Source organism: Oncorhynchus keta, chromosome 19 (assembly GCF_023373465.1).
Source record: "Oncorhynchus keta strain PuntledgeMale-10-30-2019 chromosome 19, Oket_V2, whole genome shotgun sequence".
NCBI classification, from domain to species: domain Eukaryota; kingdom Metazoa; phylum Chordata; class Actinopteri; order Salmoniformes; family Salmonidae; genus Oncorhynchus; species Oncorhynchus keta.
Window position 1 is genome coordinate 62,962,505 of NC_068439.1, and position 18,639 is coordinate 62,981,143.

General features: G+C 40.1%; 1 protein-coding gene across 3 annotated transcripts in view; it reads right to left on the reverse strand.

Moving 5' to 3' along the window:
- Positions 1-1,478: 1,478 nt before the first annotated feature.
- LOC118398657 (scavenger receptor class A member 5-like) overlaps positions 1,479-18,639 on the reverse strand; it is a 68,976-nt gene continuing 51,815 nt past the window's right edge. For all 3 annotated transcript variants that reach the window (XM_035794211.2, XM_035794210.2, XM_035794213.2), the window contains exons 8-9: positions 10,628-10,816; positions 1,479-4,637 (exon numbers count right to left, since the gene is read on the reverse strand). In XM_035794211.2, coding sequence (XP_035650104.1) covers positions 4,504-4,637; positions 10,628-10,816 — 323 coding nt within the window. In that variant the 3' untranslated portion in view covers positions 1,479-4,503. The remainder of the gene's footprint in view (positions 4,638-10,627; positions 10,817-18,639) is intronic.

Here is an 18,639-nt window from a genome sequence, read left to right on the forward strand (position 1 = left end):
TGGACATGTCAACAGAATGTGCATGTTCCAACAGCAGCTTCATCCGAACATTCAGACACAGGAGATGGAAGACTGTTCAGGAAATCCAGGCCAAAGGCCACCGATAACTCTTGCTAGTTTACAATAGCAAACAGCGGCTGTCAAATCTTTCTTATAGAGTTGATCCTGTCCAGAATACTCATGGGAATATGGGGGAGTTCTGGAGGGCTCTGGGGTAGCAGTTCGAAGTGCAGCCTTGGAACATACTCATTTTTTAAAGTTACACGTCAAGTAGTGCTGATTGCTGGAACTGCCCTTTCTCTGTGAGTTATGTGAGCCTACTCTGAACAATGTGGTTTCTTTCCATAAATGAACTGAAGAGATAGTTGTTGAGCCCACTACCCCTTGCACAAAATCACTGTAAATAGATTCACAGATTGTCATTTCAAATCCCCATACAGTGCTGACTCAATGGAACAGTCATGGATGTTGATGCCAGAGAGGCCTTGTGGGTACAATAGAGGATACGAGTCAAATGGTTCCTTTGTCCATCTGTGAATTCCACTGAAATATCCCTTAACAAATATTGTCCTCATGTCATACCTCAAATAAACGGTGTTGTTTGTCTGTGTTTGACATAAAACTGAGAGTAGAAAATAGATTGATACAGTTCCAGATGCTAAAGACTCCCACAATCAGAGAGTAAGAACCTCTGTGTACCAAAGACCCAAACATTTGATATGATAAAATGAATAAGTGCTATTACCTGCATACAAAAAATATTTAACATTAGAAAATTTAAAATAAAATAAATCCCCCAATAAAAGTTCAAACATGTTGAGTAAACACATCTTCCCCTCACTTGTGATTCACGGTCTTTGTTCTTGGTAGGCAACCCTAGTCCTGGAGTACGGCAGGGACTTCATGTTTATTATGTAACTGACCTGAAACCAGGTGTGTTCAATTTAGGCAATCACTGAACTGATCAATTAGCTCAGTTGATCAGGTGGAGTGCCTAGTTGGAACAAAATCCTGCAGTACCTGCAGCACTCCAGGAACACTGTTTCCTTCCCCTGTCCTAGGCTCACCATATGTTGAGGTGATCAGGTGATTCTCCAGCAGTCATTTCTATATCCGTCCTCCATGTGGAACCACTTTTAAGGTAATTGCTTCTCAGTTGTCAATCCAGAGATGCCATGCCCAACTTCTTCTCTCCATCTTCACCTGTTTTCTTGATGTAGCTACAGCAGGGTTTCACAAACACGGTCTTCGGGACCCCAAAGGGTGCACGTTTTGGCTTTGCCGTTGGACTATACAGTTAATTCAAATAATCAATTGTTGATAATTTGAATCAGCTGTGTACTGTTAGGGCAAAAACCCTTGAGGTCCCGAGGATCAAGTTTGGAAAACCCTACTGTAGCTATAGTATGGGATAGGATTACTTCGCTTTCTACTGAATTGCCTCTAACCTCATTTTAATAAAAATAAATGTCCACACAAACAAATGAATACCATTTTATTCTTTCAACGGTACATTATTTTTTTTATCAGCAAGAAATATCAAGTTTCAAAGTATTATCTAATGAACATATGACATATTGTCACATATTCACTGTATTTAAACATTTCAAATTACATGAAACAATACTATACTATGGTATAAATACTATAGTATTTACTGTAGTGTTTTTCAGACTTTACTGTAATATTCACTGTAGTATTTACTGTGGTATACTGTATATTTACAGTTCACTATGGTATAATTATTGTAGTAAAATAAAACTAGTGTATATACTACAGTTTTTAATGTAGTGTTTTTTAAGAGATTACTGTAGTACTTACTATAGTGTTTTTGTTTTATTATATTTGACATAAGTGGAGGCTTTGTCCTTGAGGAAATCTACTGGACAAGTACTAAAAAGATTATCTGTATGTAGTTGAGACTGGGGTCTAAACAGATAATTCAGCACTTCTGCTCTTTTCTATAATCTGTGGGTAACACAATATATGGTCTATACTTGGCATGTAGGTTTCTAATTTATGGATTGAACCAATTGGAATATGGGGGAGGGGAATGTTTTCCACTAGTTACCATACCCACAAAGTTTAAATTGGCTATAACCTTAAAAAATGTATGAAAAAAAAAATCGATTTTTCATCTAAATTTAAGGTAGGTATAAGGTTAGCAGTGTGTTTAAGGTTAGGGTTAAAGTTACAGTTAGGTTTAAAATCACATTTTAAGAAGATAAATTGTAGAAATAGGCGGGGCTTAAAAGACTATGCGGCTGTGGTAACTAGTGACAACCGAGGGGAATGGGCAGGGTATATGCTAATTAAATATTGTAGTATTTAATATAGTTTTAAAAAGTTTAGTGTTTTTGCCGACTGCAGTGTTTTTGCGGACATTACTGTTGTAATTACTAGTGTTTTCTTTGCAGATAATACTGTAGTATTTACTATAGTATTCTACGGTATATTCCAATGTTCTCTAGTAAGTACTAGCACACATGATCGAGGGATGCTACAGTGTGTAGTACAGTATTACAGTTTACTGCATAATTTTATAGTAAGTGCTGTAGTATTCTATAGTAAACTTTAGTATTTTTTCATGTGGGCCGGGTGTTATCACCAGCACAATCGATAAACAGATATTTACACTCCTCAAATGTCCTTATTAAATCTTGTCCAATAAAAGTGTTGGTTAGAGTTACAGGGGTACCATGGTATAATAAATCAACCAATCTCGACTTCACATACTGTGGCAATTATAGCATCCTAGTATTTGATAGTATGTTCCTAAAGTGTAACTTGGGTTTGTGGTCCCTGTTATACAAATCAAAATTGTGTGCAGGCTGCTCCCTTGTACTTGAAAAGGCATTGCATGACTGATGAATTCACAGAACAGTTGAAGATCCATGCAACAATTACCTCTATGTTCACAGACCAACTGCACCCTAGTTGAATATTTGACAGTGGATTATAATAGTAATGATCACATACTGCAGGAATATGTATTTCTACAAAACCAGAATAATTTCTTTCTATGAAAATAATTCTGAAGAATTCCAATAGAAAATATTTTTTATAGTTTCTTTCCCAAGAGGGAAGCATTACCAATCTGAATGAAAATATACAAAGAGGGTAAGGTGTTATCTTTGACAGTAGTCACATACACCAGAAAGGTGCAGTGAAATGTGTTGTTTTACAGGATCTGCAATAGTAGTACGGCTCCCCCGGAGCAAATTAGAGTCAAGTGCCTTGCTCAAGGGAACATCTACAGATTTTTGACCTTGTCGACTCAGGTATTCGAACCAGAAAACTCTATAGCACTGGAGGCTGGTGGGAGGAGCTATGGGCTCATTGTAATGGCTGGAATGGTATAAAGGAATGGAGTCAAAAATGTGGTTTCCATATGTTTGACGTCTTCAATACTGCTCCATTTATTCCATTCCAACCATTACAATGATCCCGTCCTCCTATAGCTCCTCCCACCAACCTCCACTGCTCTATAGCACTCTATAACACCTCAATAGCACTTGTCTGAATATGAACCTCAGTGGATGAAAGTGAGGACCATGTCTAAAGGGGAGCTGCTTCAACGCTTCAAATGAAAAACTGAGAGATAGTCCAGATTTATGTGTCTCAGAGTATATCAAACCTAGTCCTCAGGACCTCAGCACATATCTTTGCTTATCCCAAAGCAATATTTGTCTAGGTTCATCTACAGAAATCTATGATAAAAGATATCATGCTCATGGCAACACTTGATTAACATTTGAAAGTGTATTACATCAGCGGTTGGTTTTGCTTATTTCACACAATAATCTATATTTCCCTGTTTCCTTTCCTGTGATAAACCTCAAGTCGTTGCATGTTTTACCATTTCATAAAAATGTTCCCAAAATATAAAAAGCCATCGAGGGCTGTAATTTGTCTTACTTTAGTCCTGGTTTCCATACATAAACCAACCGTTAAGTCTCCAAACCGCCCCTGCAATTGTCGATGAAGAAAGAGGCATTTTTGGCTGCACTCTAACATAATCAAAATTAGCCAGTTGAAGGGAGAAGAATGAAAGAGGGAGAGAGAGAGAGAGAGAGACTCTGTCATGATGATAAAAAAAACAATTCTTGCTTCCACAGACAGAAATGTTGAAATCGACAGACACAAACCAATCAATCGTACTGGGGCCAAGCCATACACCTATTTCAAATGGCATTAGTTCCCTTTATTTTCTTTGTAATCGCGTCATCTGTCAACAATTGGACAAACATTTGTGACTGACCATTTTTTAAGTTGGTCCTTTATAGGCACTGAATCTAGTTCAGCTATTGTTAAACCTACTTTACTTGAACAAAGTCGGCCATGAGGCCCTAAAGGGGTCTGAAGTCAAATCAGTTGCCCACAGCAGTGAGTAGGTGTAGGGCGTCAGAACGCAGCCCCTCTGCTCTACCTCACGCTGCCTGTCATCTGCAATTTAACTCTGCAGTTTAGAACTGAACTCAGTGGGAGTTAAAATGGTGGGTGTTAGGTGTTGCATGTCACCCCCGCATCCTCCACGTGCCCACAGTTAGTCTTGCCCCAGCCTGAGAACTTGCACTGGTGGATGGTGTCCTCATTCCCAACACAGGCCACATCATCCATCCAGATGAGCCCAGTACCTGTAGAAATAGACAGGGCAATATATTAGAGAGAGATAGAGATAGAAAAAGAGAGAGGAAACACTTTAGTCAAGATTTACCTGACAGTGCAGGTCACTCCAGTACTTACAGAAACATATGGTTTTCAACTGAGATTATAAGAGGAGGGATTTAGAGGATTTTTTCAAAGACATTTTTCATATTTTTTTATTTCACCTTTATTTATTTAACCAGGTAGGCCAGTTAAGAACAAGTTTTCATTTACAACTGCGACCTGGCCAAGATAAAGCAAAGCAGTGAGACAAAATCCAACAACACAGAGTTACACATAAACAAACGTACAGTTAATAACACAATAGAAAGAATATATATACAGTGTGTGCAAATGTAGAAGAGTAGGGAGGTAGGCAATAAATAGGCCATAGAGGCAAAATAATTACAATTTAGCATTAGTACTGGAGTGATAGATGTGCAGATGATGATGTGCAAGTAGAGATACTGGGGTGCAAAACAGCAAGCAAGCGAGTAAGTAATAATATGGGGGTGAGGTAGTTGGGTGTGCTATTTACAGATTGGCTATGTACAGTGATCGGTTAGCTGCTCTGATAGCTGATGTTAAAAAGAGAGTTGCATGGGGCCAGCCAAGTATCAGGCTCTGATGTTATATTCTTTCTCTCAAATCACAGCCTTTATCTCAAGTGAAGAGACTGTGATAGCAGAGTCTAGTCTGGCCATACTCAGGCTCCTCTCCTAGCTCTCCTAGCCCCTCAGTCTGCTGAGTAATTCATCACACGAGTCTCCTCTGAGAGCTCATGGAAGCGTTAATGTGAGGCAGATATCTGGCAGAGGGATGAGAGCACGCCGTATCTCCACAAACACAGAGGTTCTGGAGACTGGAGCAAGCCTCTCCTTTCTCCCGTCCACAGGCATCAGCTAGGGTAGCTAAGCACCACCAGAGGGGACCTCTGGCATGGAACCTCTGTCTGAAACTGGGTTTATTGTTGTATCAATTACATTGAAGACAGAGCTGGGAGGCCGACAAACAAACATGACAACACCCCCCAGCGCCTGCTTCTTGATCCAAATTAAAATTATTTCAAGACCCAGTCAAGATCTCCGGGATGGCTTAATGAATTGTTGCTGTCTGAAGAATGATGTGCAAAATGAATATACAATGTATAAATGCACCTTAGGAATTCCATTGTTGATGATGAGTTTGGAGTTACAATGGTAGACTTGGGACAATGAATTCATCATGTGCTTTGAGAAGAAAGGTCACGTCATCAATCAGTATGTAAATCTGATGGGAATGCATTTGTGTGCTTGAGGGCTGGATGATTTTACACTCTGTCTATTGTTCTACCACTGTGCTCTTTTTGGGATCTAAATGACTTTACTTGCTAAATAAGCAGGTTTTAGAAGTTCACTAACATAAATCAAAGACATAGGATCTTAAATATATGTCTAACATAACCCAACTTGGTTTGATCTATAACAACAAGGTCTAATATACATGCAAGAAAACCACACAGATAAACTATATATACAGTATATCAAACCAATCCACATAATATATGTTTCTAAGATGCAATATGTCATATGAATGTCTCTGTCCCAACAAAGGTTCCCACAAAGTCACATTAGCATAAGCATGTCTGTCATACTCCACATTTGAATCAGATTTCATCAGGGTTATATTTGAATGCTGACAAAATAACAAGCACAAAAAGCACAATATGGTTTTTATAAACCTGAATCAGACGTTCATTTATTTTACTCTATGATGAGAGTTTACAGATATGCATGAGGGCTTCCTTCCATAGACCAATCAGAGGCTGTGTACGGGGTGAGAGGATTCATAGACAGACTTGATGAAAGACCATTAGAGGCCAATATAACATCAATATATCCTGCTCTAGTTGGAGCCAGCAGACTAGACCATTAAACTATTTAACAGAGCTGGTCTGATATAGCGTACAAATAGAAGTCTGTAATGAGAATTCTTTGTGTTGTTTGGTAGTAATGTCTCAATTTCAGCAATGTTATCTATCGTTGTGTGTCTTAGCTCCAAAGAAGTAGTATCCCTAATGTTCAAATGAGTCCTGTCCCTCTCATGTTTAAGAACAGGATGTGTAAGTAAATATCATACCATATTGTTTTCCATATACTTTATGACTAACGGTATTGTCGAGGACGGACCACAATCACGAAGGCCGGGCCTATTGTCTATATACTCAATCCGTTTGTTCACAGAAACATTTTGAACTTTAGGTGTGAGCAATATTTTCCCTTCGAATGTTGGCGAACAGTGTGTATGATCAGAGTTCTGCTCAAAGGTCTTTCTACCACATTTAGCACCATAAAGTGCTAACGTGCCGACTCCAAGTCGTAGCACAACCAACTACATTACATTGAATAACTGAAACATCTTGAGTGCAGCATGAACATGAAGCAAACTTGAAAAGAAAACTTAGCCTCACAAATGGGGTCTATGAAAGACACATTTACAGTTGTTTCATTCGTCCTCAAATAACATACGCCCTCAAAAGCCAATGTGAATTATAATACATTTTAAAGCATGGCTCTTGGAATAAGTATTCCCAGAAACAAATAATATTAATACACCATAATGTGTTTATTGGACCTAACAGAGGTGTATGTGTGTGTGTGTGATGTAATGGTAGTTGTTGAAAAAAGGTCATAGAGGAAACAGATATTACCACTGGGACTTTTTTGATGGCATCTGGCTCCTCTGATTTTTCCATATAAACTTATATGAATCTCAGTAGTATTCTACTGCTGTGTGCACTAATACCCACCATAAAAAAAGTACAATTACAAAAACAAATGATAAAAATCATAATCCAACACCCTGAAACACATTTATCACAGTCTGTACTGTAGTTAGTTCCTAACTAGATGGAGATAAACTGCAAAGTGGCTTCCCAGCTAGCACATAATGTTCTGAGAACCATATGTTTCTTAGAGCTTGGTGAGAGTGTGGTTGTCCTATGGTTATTTTGCATACAACCTTCCCACAACGTTCTGGGAATTGTGCAGGATAGTTGTTTGGCTTTGGAACATTTAAGGAACTTGACAAAATACCGTTATTTTCTTGGTATTTCATTACTTTAACAGAACGTTTCCTAAAAGTTCAAACATGTTTACATTTGATTACATTACAGTTCTAGGAATGTTCTCCAACTGGCTTGACATTGGGAATGTTCTCAAATAGTTCAGAGAAGAACTAAGAAACAACATTCTCCTGTGGGAATTTCAATATTTAAAGCATAACGTTTCCACCAGGTTTCCTCGTGGTTCTATTTAAAGTAATGTTCCGTTCTCAATTTGTTCTGAGAACGTTAAGAAACAACGTTCTTCAATGGGAATTTCAGTATTTAGCATAATGTTTTCTGTCAGTTTCCTCATGGTTCTATTTAAAGTAATGTTCTCAGAACAAGAAAAAACCTTTCTGTAAAATGCAAAAACCACAAGAAAGCATTAGTAATGTTCAAAGAACGTTCTAAGAACGTTATTTAAAATCATGTACATTCCTTTCTCAGCATCAACAAAACTCTCTCTATTCTCTATCTTGTTAAGTGTGTTCAGGTCCACTAAATGACCCTGATCTGAATGAGAGCTTGTTTCCTATGAAATGGGGTCTGTTTGAATAGACTAAAATGAATTGGTTTGTATGAGTAAAAAAAACATGACATGCTAGCCAGGGGTTGGATCCGTTTCTGGGAACAGAACAGAAAACCTGAAAAGAACAAAAACATTTGATGAACAGAATCAGAAATGGGAACGAAAGTGATCTATACTGTTCCGGAACAGAACCATTATTTTAAAAGCATGGTAACTAGTTAATGACATTGTTTTATGTTCCAGGCATATTGCTTTTGTCCCACAAATAACGCAACAAGGTGCCTATGCCAAAGCCCTCACTCTGTCACTTAGAAACTTAGTCCAGTGTCTGCCTGCGAGCTGAAAATATTGGCCAGTATGTGTGTGTGTAGGCAACGCGCCTCTCCCCCTCTGAAGCCTAAGCTACTGTTGTAACGGCTGTCCTCTTCGTCTGAGGAGGAGTAGGAGGGATCGGACAAATATGCGGTGTGGTAAGTGTCCATGTTCATATTTATTAAATTCGGAACAAAATAAGACCAAAATAACAAAAGAATAGACCAACACGAAACAGTTCTGTCTGGTGCAGACACAGAGACAGAAAACAACTACCCACAACTCAAGGGTGAAACCAGGCTGCCTAAGTATGGTTCTCAATCAGAGACAACGATTGACAGCTGCCTCTGATTGGGAACCATACCAGGCCAAACACAGAAATACAAACCTAGAACAAAAACATAGAATACCCACCCACATCACACCCTGACCAAACTAAAAATAGAAACATACAAAGCAATCTACGGTCAGGGCGTGACAACTGAAGCCTACTGAATTTACAAGCGTGATTCAGAAATTAGGGAGAGATGTTTAATTGGAGAAGAATGGATGACCTTTTCCAATGCTAGTTACGGGCATTATAGTTATCACGTTTCACATTGGATTTATTAACTGTTTTATATTCTGGTGCCTCTCTGCACACACAAGGCAGTTAGCTAGCTAGCTCTCAGAAGTTCAAAGACATTCAAAGTTCCTCCATAGAAGCCTCTCCTCCGCAGGCCTAATTCAGATAATGCATGTCATAACAATATGCCCAGCACTTCAAGCCAAGCCTCCTCCTTCACTCTCTCGCTCTCTCCCCACCTGCAAAATTTCAGTCGCATCTCGCTCACTACACTTGGTGGTCCATTGTGCATGTAAACAACTATAGCTTAGGCAGCACCCAGGCAGTATCGGCTGCTTAGGCTAAAATAACTATAGCTTGCCCGCTCTATAGCAAGCTACACTATCTGCACTGATTGGTGAAGTAATTGAATCTTGAGCTAATGTAATGTAAAAAAAAAAAAAAGATTTCAGAGGTTTTAAAAAGGAACAGAAAGAACAATATAAACAGGTACTTTTTTGGCATTCGAACCAGTTCAAAACAGGTCAGAACAGTGGAACACAACAAAAAGAAAAATGGTTTTGTTCAGAATGAAACTATGGGAAAATAATTTCGGTTGAAACTCCTGATGCTAGCTCCATCCTGGTGGCACAGTGAGCTAATTCCATGGTTAGAGAACAGAAGATCAAAGGTTTGAATCTCACTGATGCCATGCCACAATAATAAAGAAATGTTTTTGCATGATTAATGCCTAAGCAAATTAATTTCCATGTGTCCTATGTGTTTGGAGTTCAAAACAGTGAACCCAAACTAATCTAGCAGTGTTATAAAGTCTTATTGAAACATTCAGTGACAGTTTAAGGAAGTTATCCAAAAACCTCAAAGTAACCTATCTTGTCCAATCTCAGAACGTTAATAAAACCTCAGAGGAAAACTTTCAGGGGACCATAGTAAAACTTTATCAGAACCTTTCTGCAACCTAAAAATGTATGTTCCAGGAACAGGCAACATATTTACATCTGTTCTCTGAACATTTAAAAACCTTCAGTTTTACCGTTCAGGAAATGTATGGCTTCGTTCTCAGAACTAATGGGAAACCAAAAATCTAAATCATTTTAGACCCAAAATCTAAATAATTTTTGACCCAAGCCACCCCGTGTACCCGGACTTTGAACTACTCCCCTCTGGATGCAGAGATAGTGCACCCCTCGGCAGGAAAAACAAAGCTAGACAATCATTTGTGCCAGGTGTGATATCCCTCCGAAATAGCTCAGGCTAATGTTCCTATCGACTCAGTTTGGCCAGCAGGCTAGTTTATTTTTATTGGTATGTACTGTAATTGTTATGAAAGTTGTATTGTCAATTTGTTTTGTACTTAAACGCCACTTTAAACGTGTACATGATACTGCAACAAAATTTCCCCATGAGGACAATGAAGTCAGTAAAGTGAAGTAAAGCTCAACTTACATTCCCACAACTTCAAAGGAACCAAATGTGCTAGCTGGGTTACCTTGTCCAAACCGGCCTGTTTTATGGATCTCGAAGGCCCCTGTGTAGCCAAGCATCCTGCAGACCACGTCACCGTCCTTCTTGTCCCAGACGTCGTCACACACCGTTCCCCAGCGCCTCTCATGGAACACCTCCACTCTCCCCTCGTGAGGACCTGATCCATTCACCAGTCTCACCAGTGTCTCGTCCACTGAAACACACACACACACACACACACACACACACACACACACACACACACACACACACACCAGGAGAGAGACATGGCTGGTGGTTAGACAAGGGATGCTGAGGGGTTCATAGACCACAGATAAGGTTGAGATGGCTTGACTCAGTGTATTAGTTTTGTGCATTAATTTTGTTTCTAGACATATTTCACCACACATTGGTTTAATCACCAAAACACAACATAATTACATCTTGTACATTGTTTTGGTGGATTTTCCTCAAGTATGTTGTACATTTTCACAACTGTTAGTACAAAACTCAAAAAGCACTTGTTTCAAAACTTAAAGCACATTTTCAATTGATTAAGTATAACACACAAAATCATACAGTCACTTTTTCACCAAACAGATGTTACAGCAGGTGCAGTGACATGCTTATGTTTCTAGTTCCTACAGTGCAGTAATACAATATCAATACAATACATTACCAACATGCAAACAATCCAGAAAGTCCCACCCCCAAAAAAGCAAGAAAAAATAAATGCAACCCCTATACAGTAAACATGTATCCAAAATTAAAACTGTACATTGAGAAGATATTGTGTTTTGGTGATTAAACCAATGTATTCATTATATTTCACGTTAAACGTATATTTGGTGAGAGCTAAAAAAGAAATACAAAGGTAGTTCTTTTAACAACCAGTTAATTGTCCTTTGAATGTAGTATGCTACAGTATTGTAAATTACAGTACATTACACTGTTTTCACATGAAGTATTACACTAGCACTACTCATTAAAAATGACTAAACATCACATTTCCATCATTTCTATCCCACGTGTGATCAAAGGTGTGATCATTGGAGGCATCTTTCACAATGTAATCAAAACAAAATAAATGAATGAAAAATTGTTTAACAGGCAGTAATTTGAGCCTTGTTTTGATCATTTGTCCATAGGTTTTCATCAAAGTCACAGAAAAATATCTTCATTGTTCATGCATGTGGGAAAAAAAACGTTTGGCATTGTGAGTCTAAGCCTAACATAGGTCTGGATGGAAATCATTGTATGCCTCATCCATGGCCTGAAGGAGGGTGGTTCGCGGATGAGGATGGCAATAAATTGTGAAGCATTTGGTCTGTAATGTAATTTCCGTCATGTGTCGGACCCCAGTAAGACTAGCTGTCACCACTGACGTCAGCTAATGGGTATCCTAATATACATATACAAAAATATCATCCACCTGTATTGTAACCGTGTATTGTATTTTACAGTATTGCATTGTGGGGATTGTCGTGTTGTGCGTGAGCAAACGTGACTGGATGGCCAGCACTTCAGTATTGTACTTACGTATGTATCGTAGTGATCCTGTATGTGGTTCAGTTCATAAGAGCATGGCACTAGCTAATTTCCTATAATTCTAACCATTTTTACCATGGCTTGGTTTCATTTGAAGCATCTTTTATACGTCTCTTGTTTGTATAAATTGAAAAGACATTGGCAACTTTGTATTTGTAGTCAACTTTGTTCTGGAGTTATCGGCGGTCACAGAGAGACGGATAAATCATGTGATTCTATGATTAGCGGAGATATTCTGAGGGCGAAAAAGCATTTAACGATGAGCTTTTAATGATTTATTTAACTAGGCAAATCAGTTAAGAACAAATTCTTATTTACAATGACGGCCTACCCCGACCAAACCCTAACCCAGACGACGCTGGGCCAATTGTGCAAATCTCCAAATCACTCCAAATCACGGCCAGTTGACTCCAAAGACTCCAAATCACGGCCAGTTGTGATACAACCTGGAATCGAACCAGGGTCTGTTGTGACGCCTCTAGCACTGAGATGCAGTGTCTTAGACCACTGTGATACAGCCTGGAATGGAACCAGGGTGTCTGTAGTGACACCTCTAGCACTGAGATGTAGTGTCTTAGACCACTGCACCACTCGGGAGCCCACTTATCAGTTGTACGAATGGTCTGAGCCAGGCGTTGGATTATGAGCTATTATGTTCTCAACTAACATCAAGGCGGTGGCCCGTTCCTGTAGGTTCATGCTCTACAACATCCGCAGAGTACGACCCTGCCTCACACAGGAAGCGGCGCAGGTCCTAATCCAGGCACTTGTCATCTCCCGTCTGGATTACTGCAACTCGCTGTTGGCTGGACTCCCTGCCTGTGCCATTAAACCCCTACAACTCATCCAGAACGCCCCAGCCCGTCTGGTGTTCAACCTTCCCAAGTTCTCTCACGTCACCCCGCTCCTCCGCTCTCTCCACTGGCTTCCAGTTGAAGCTCGCATCCGCTACAAGACCATGGTGCTTGCCTACGGAGCTGTGAGGGGAACGGCACCTCAGTACCTCCAGGCTCTGATCAGGCCCTACACCCAAACAAGGGCACTGCGTTCATCCACCTCTGGCCTGCTCGCCTCCCTACCACTGAGGAATTACAGTTCCCGCTCAGCCCAGTCAAAACTGTTCGCTGCTCTGGCCCCCCAATGGTGGAACAAACTCCCTCACGACGCCAGGGCAGCGGAGTCAATCACCACCTTCCGGAGACACCTGAAACCCCACCTCTTTAAGGAATACCTAGGATAGGATAAAGTAATCCTTCTCACCACCCCCTCCCCTTAAAAGATTTAGATGCACTATTGTAAAGTGGCTGTTCCACTGGATGTCATAAGGTGAATGCACCAATTTGTAAGTCGCTCTGGATAAGAGCGTCTGCTAAATGACTTAAATGTAAATGTAATGAGCGTTTAAGTGCAACGTTAATAACGATGGTTTTGGGAATCTCAGACATTTAACGATGCTCCTACGAAGGTTCTAATTTAGTATTAAAATGCTTGTAGGAAACAGGGCCCAGCACGGTTATTGTCTTTAATTAGTGACCACATGCTTTTTTTCAATAAATTTGTTTAAAGCATTGTTTGTCATTTTCATGTAGACTAATAAATCCATCTGATATGGAGCAACAAGCCAAACATCTTTAACTTTGTCAATTTGGTTATTTTTCCATTACTGTGAAAATAAAACAAAACAAAACCTCACTTTTAACAAGATTGAAGTGAAATTTCCTTTGTGGTCTTGTCGGGGCAGGCGTTGAAAACGATTAGTACCTCTCATCGAAAAATGTACTCTGACTCAACTAGCCTTTATTTACCTTAATAAGAGATTAATAACGTCGGGCTCCAAATGGCTGAATATGAATCTGGAGGATAGACTCGAGAAGAACACAGGAACATCTCAATAATGTGTTGCAGATGTTGAGCCTGAGCTCTGCTCTACTCTTGGCCTGAGACACACCGAGAATCTGGCAGATTGAAAACGTGTCTGCTACAGACATGTAGCCAGAACTTTCATTTTGCCATTAGGGATTACTCTGGTAACGGCTCAGGAAACTTCAATTTGTCTGGAGAAAAGCATATCCAAGTTATCTCTGATGGGGGTGTGATGAAGATAGGACAGAGCCAGGGTCACATTGGCAGAGTAATTAACAGAGCAAAGCGGACAATGGTCTGTCTACAGTAGGTAGCAGAACTAACAAGGAGAAATCCAAGCTCTTCAAACCAGAGATACACATACCTTCTGTATTATCACTCAAATTAAACAGTCATACAGCTGTAGGTGTGTAACAGGGTTGTTATGTATTAAATGTTTGTGTATTTTTATTGGTTGGTTCAAGTCAGATGTCAATAAGGTGTTATGTCATTGGCTAAACTTGCAGATAGGAGGAGATTGCGAACATCAATTCTACCCAGTCTGAAATTGACATGCAAGAGGTAGGTCACTTTCTGAAATAGTGCATTCTATTTACGTATTAACAATGTGTACGGGTTCACTATGCACATTTCCTGAAATATATACAGTGCAGTCAGAAAGTATTCATACCCCTTGACTCTTTCCAATTTGTTACGTTACAGCCTTATTCTAAAATTGACAAAATAAAACAAATCCTCATCAATCTACACACGATACCCCATAATGACAAATGAAAACAGGTTTTTAGAAAACAGAAATATCTTATTTACATAGGTATTCAGACTCCTTGCTTACGAGACTTGAATTTGAGCTCAGGTGCATGATTGGAGTCCACCTATGGTAAATTCAATTTATTGGACATGATTTGGAAAGGCACACACCTGTCTATATAAGGTCCCACAGTTGATAGTGCATGTCAGAGCAAAAACCAAGCCATGCAGTCAAAGGAATTGTCCGTAGAGCTCCGAGACAGGATTGTGTCGAGGCACAGATCTGGGGAAGGGTACATTACTGCAGCATTGAAGGTCCCCAAGAAAACAGTGGCCTCCATAATTGTTAAATGGAAGAAGTTTGGAACCACCAAGACTCTTCTCGGCCAGACTGAGAAATCGTTGGAGAAGGGCCTTGGTCAGGGAGGTGACCAAGAACCCGATGGTCACTCTGACAGAGCTTCAGAGTTCCTCTGTGGAGATGGGAGAACCTTCTAGAAGGACAACCATCTCTGCAGCACTCCACCAATCAGGCCTTTATGGTAGAGTGACCAGACGGAAGCCACTCCTCAGTAAAAGGCACATGACAGCCCACTTGGAGTTTGTCAAAAGGCACCTAAAGACCCTCAGACCATAAGAAACAAGATTCTCTGGTCTGATGAAACCAAGATAGAAACTGAATGCCAAGCATCACGTCTGGAGGAAACCTGGCACCATCCCTACGGTGAAGCATGATGGTGGCAGCATCATGCTGTGGGGATGTTTTTCAGAGGCAGGGACTGGGAGACTTCTTGTCAGGATCAAGGGAAAGATGAACAGAGCAAAGTACAGAGAGATCCTTGATGCAAACCAGCTCAAGAGCGCTCAGGACCACAGACTGAGGCGAAGGTTCACCTTCCAAAAGGACAACAACCTTAAGCACACAGCCAAAACAATGCAGGAGTGGCTTCGGGACAACCTCTGAATGTCCTTGAGTGGCCCAGTCAGAACCCGGACTTGAATCCGATCGAACATCTCTGGAGAGAACTGAAAATAGCTGTGCAGCGACACTACCCATCCAACCTGATAGAGAGGATGTGCAGAGAAGAATGGGATAAACTTCCCAAATACAGGTGAGCCAAGCTTGTAGCATCATACCCAAGAAGACTTGAGACTGTAATCGTAGCCAAAGGTGCTTCAACAAAGTACTGAGTAAAGGGTCTGAATGCTTATGGAAATGTCATATTTCAGTTTGTTAAAATGTACTGGCAGCTTCATTAAATAGTACCTGCAAAACACCAGTCTCAACGTCAACAGCGGACAGTGAAGAGGCGACTCCGGGATGCTGGCCTTCTAGACAGAGTTGCAAATAAAAAGCCATACCTCAGACTGGCCAATAAAAGATTAAGATGGGGAAAAGAACAGAGGAACTCTGCCTTGAAGGCCAGCATCACAGAGTCACCTCTTTACTGTTGACGTTGGTTTTGCGGGTACTATTTAATGAAGCTGCCAGTTGAGGACTTGTGAGGCGTTTGTTTCTCAAACTAGACACTATAATGTACTTGTCCTCTTGCTCAGTTGTGCCCCGGGGCCTCCCACTCCTCTTTCTATTCTGGAGAGAGACAGTTTGTGCTTTTCTGTTCTGTGAGTAGTACACAGCATTGTACCAGATCTTCAGTTTCTTGGCAATTTCTTGGACGGAATAGCATTCATTTCTCAGAACAAGAATAGACTGATGAGTTTCAGAACAAAGTTCTTAGTTTCACTCAACTAGTCTAAAGAAGGACAATTTTATTGCTTCTTTAATCAGAACGACAGTTTTCAGCTGTGCTAACATAATTGCAAAAAAAGCTTTCTAATGATCAATTAACCTTTTAAAATGTAAAACTTGGATTGGCTAACACAACGTGCCATTGGAACACAGGAGTGATGGTTGCTGATAATGGGCCTCTGTAGGCCTATGTAGATATTCCATAAACAATCTGCCGTTTCCAGCTACAATAGTAATTTACAACATTAACAATGTCTACACTGTATTTCTGATCAATTTTATGTTCTTTTAATGGACAAAACATTTGCTTTTCTTTCAAAAACAAGGACATTTCTAAGTGACCCCAAACTTTGGAACGGTAGTGTATATTTACAAAAAAAAACATGGGGGATTGGAAATGATGCACTTATAGAAGATAAACTGTGCTGTAGCCTATTGCAGAATAAGGACAATTTAACAAACAATCTTGCATGTCGAGTTTGTCTACCTGGTCAAGCATTTACTCTATAAGTAATCTCTGATTGTATGTCTGAAAAGAAAGACCTCAACATCTCGTTAAACCCTTTAGGCTTTCATTGAATACAGTTGAAGTCGGAAGTTTAGTTTGGAGTCATTAAAACTCGTTTTTCAACTACTCCACAAATTTCATGTTAACAAACTATAGTTTTGGCAAGTCGGTTAGGACATCTACTTCGCGCATGACACAAGTAATTTTTCCAACAATTGTTTACAGACAGATTATTTCATTTATAATTCACTGTATCACAATTCCAGTGGGTCAGAAGTTGACTGTGCCTTTAAACAGCTTGGAAAATTCCAGAAAATGATGTCATGGATTTAGAAGCTTCTGATAGGCTAATTGACATCATTTTAGTCAATTGGAGGTGTACCTGTGGATGTATTTCAAGGCCTAGATTCAAACTCAGTGGCTCTTTGCTTGACATCATGAGAAAATCAAAATAAATCAGTCAAGACCTCAGAATTTTTTTTAGACCTCCACAAGTCTGGTTCATCTTTGGGAGCAATTTCCAAATGCCTGAAGGTACCATGTTCATCTGTACAAACAATAGTACGCAAGTATAAACACCATGGGACCAAACAGCCATCATACTGCTCAGGAAGGAGACGCGTTCTGTCTCCTAGAGATTAACGTACTTTGGTGCGAAAAGTGAAAATACGTCCCAGAACAACAGCAAAGGACCTTGTGAAGATGCTGGAGGAAACAGGTACAAAAGTATCTATATCCACGGTAAAACGAGCCCTATATCGACATAACCTGAAAAGCCGCTCAGCAAGGAAGAAGCCACTGCTCCAAAACCTCTATAGAAAAGCCAGACTACGGTTTGCAACTGCACATGGGGACAACGATCTTACTTTCTGGAGAAATGTCCTCTGATCTGATGAAACAAAAATAGAACTGTTTGGCCATAATGACCATCATTATGTTTGGAGTAAAAAGAGGGAGGTTTGCAAGCCGAAGAATACTATCCCAACCGTGAAGCACGGGGGTAGCAGCATCATGTTGTGGGAGTGCTTTGTTGCAGGAGGGACTGGTGCACTTCACAAAATAGATGGCATCATGAGGGAGGAAAATTATAGGGCTATATTGAAGCAACAACTCAAGACATCAGTCAGGAAGTTAAATCTTGATTGCAAATGGGTCTTCCAAATGGACAATGACCCCAAGCACACTTCCAAAGTGGTGGCAAAATGGCTTAAGGACAACAAAGTCAAGGTATTGGAGCGGCCATCACAAAGCCCTGAACTCAAACCTATAGAAAATGTGTGGGCAGAACTGAAAAAGCGTGTGCGAGCAAGGAGGCCTACAAACCTGACTCAGATACACCAGCTCTGCCAGGAGCTCTCAACCTATTGGGGGAAGCATGTGGAAGGCTACCTGAAACGTTTGACCCAAGTTAAACAATTTAAAGGCAATGCTACCAAATACTAATTGACTAAACTTCTGACCCACTGGGAATGTGATGAAAGGAATAAAAGCTGAAATAAATCATTATTTCACATTCATAAAATAAAGTGGTGATCCTAACTGACCTAAGACAGGGAATGTTTACCAGGATTAAGTGTCAGGAATTGTGAAAAACTGAGTTTAAATGTATTTGGCTAAG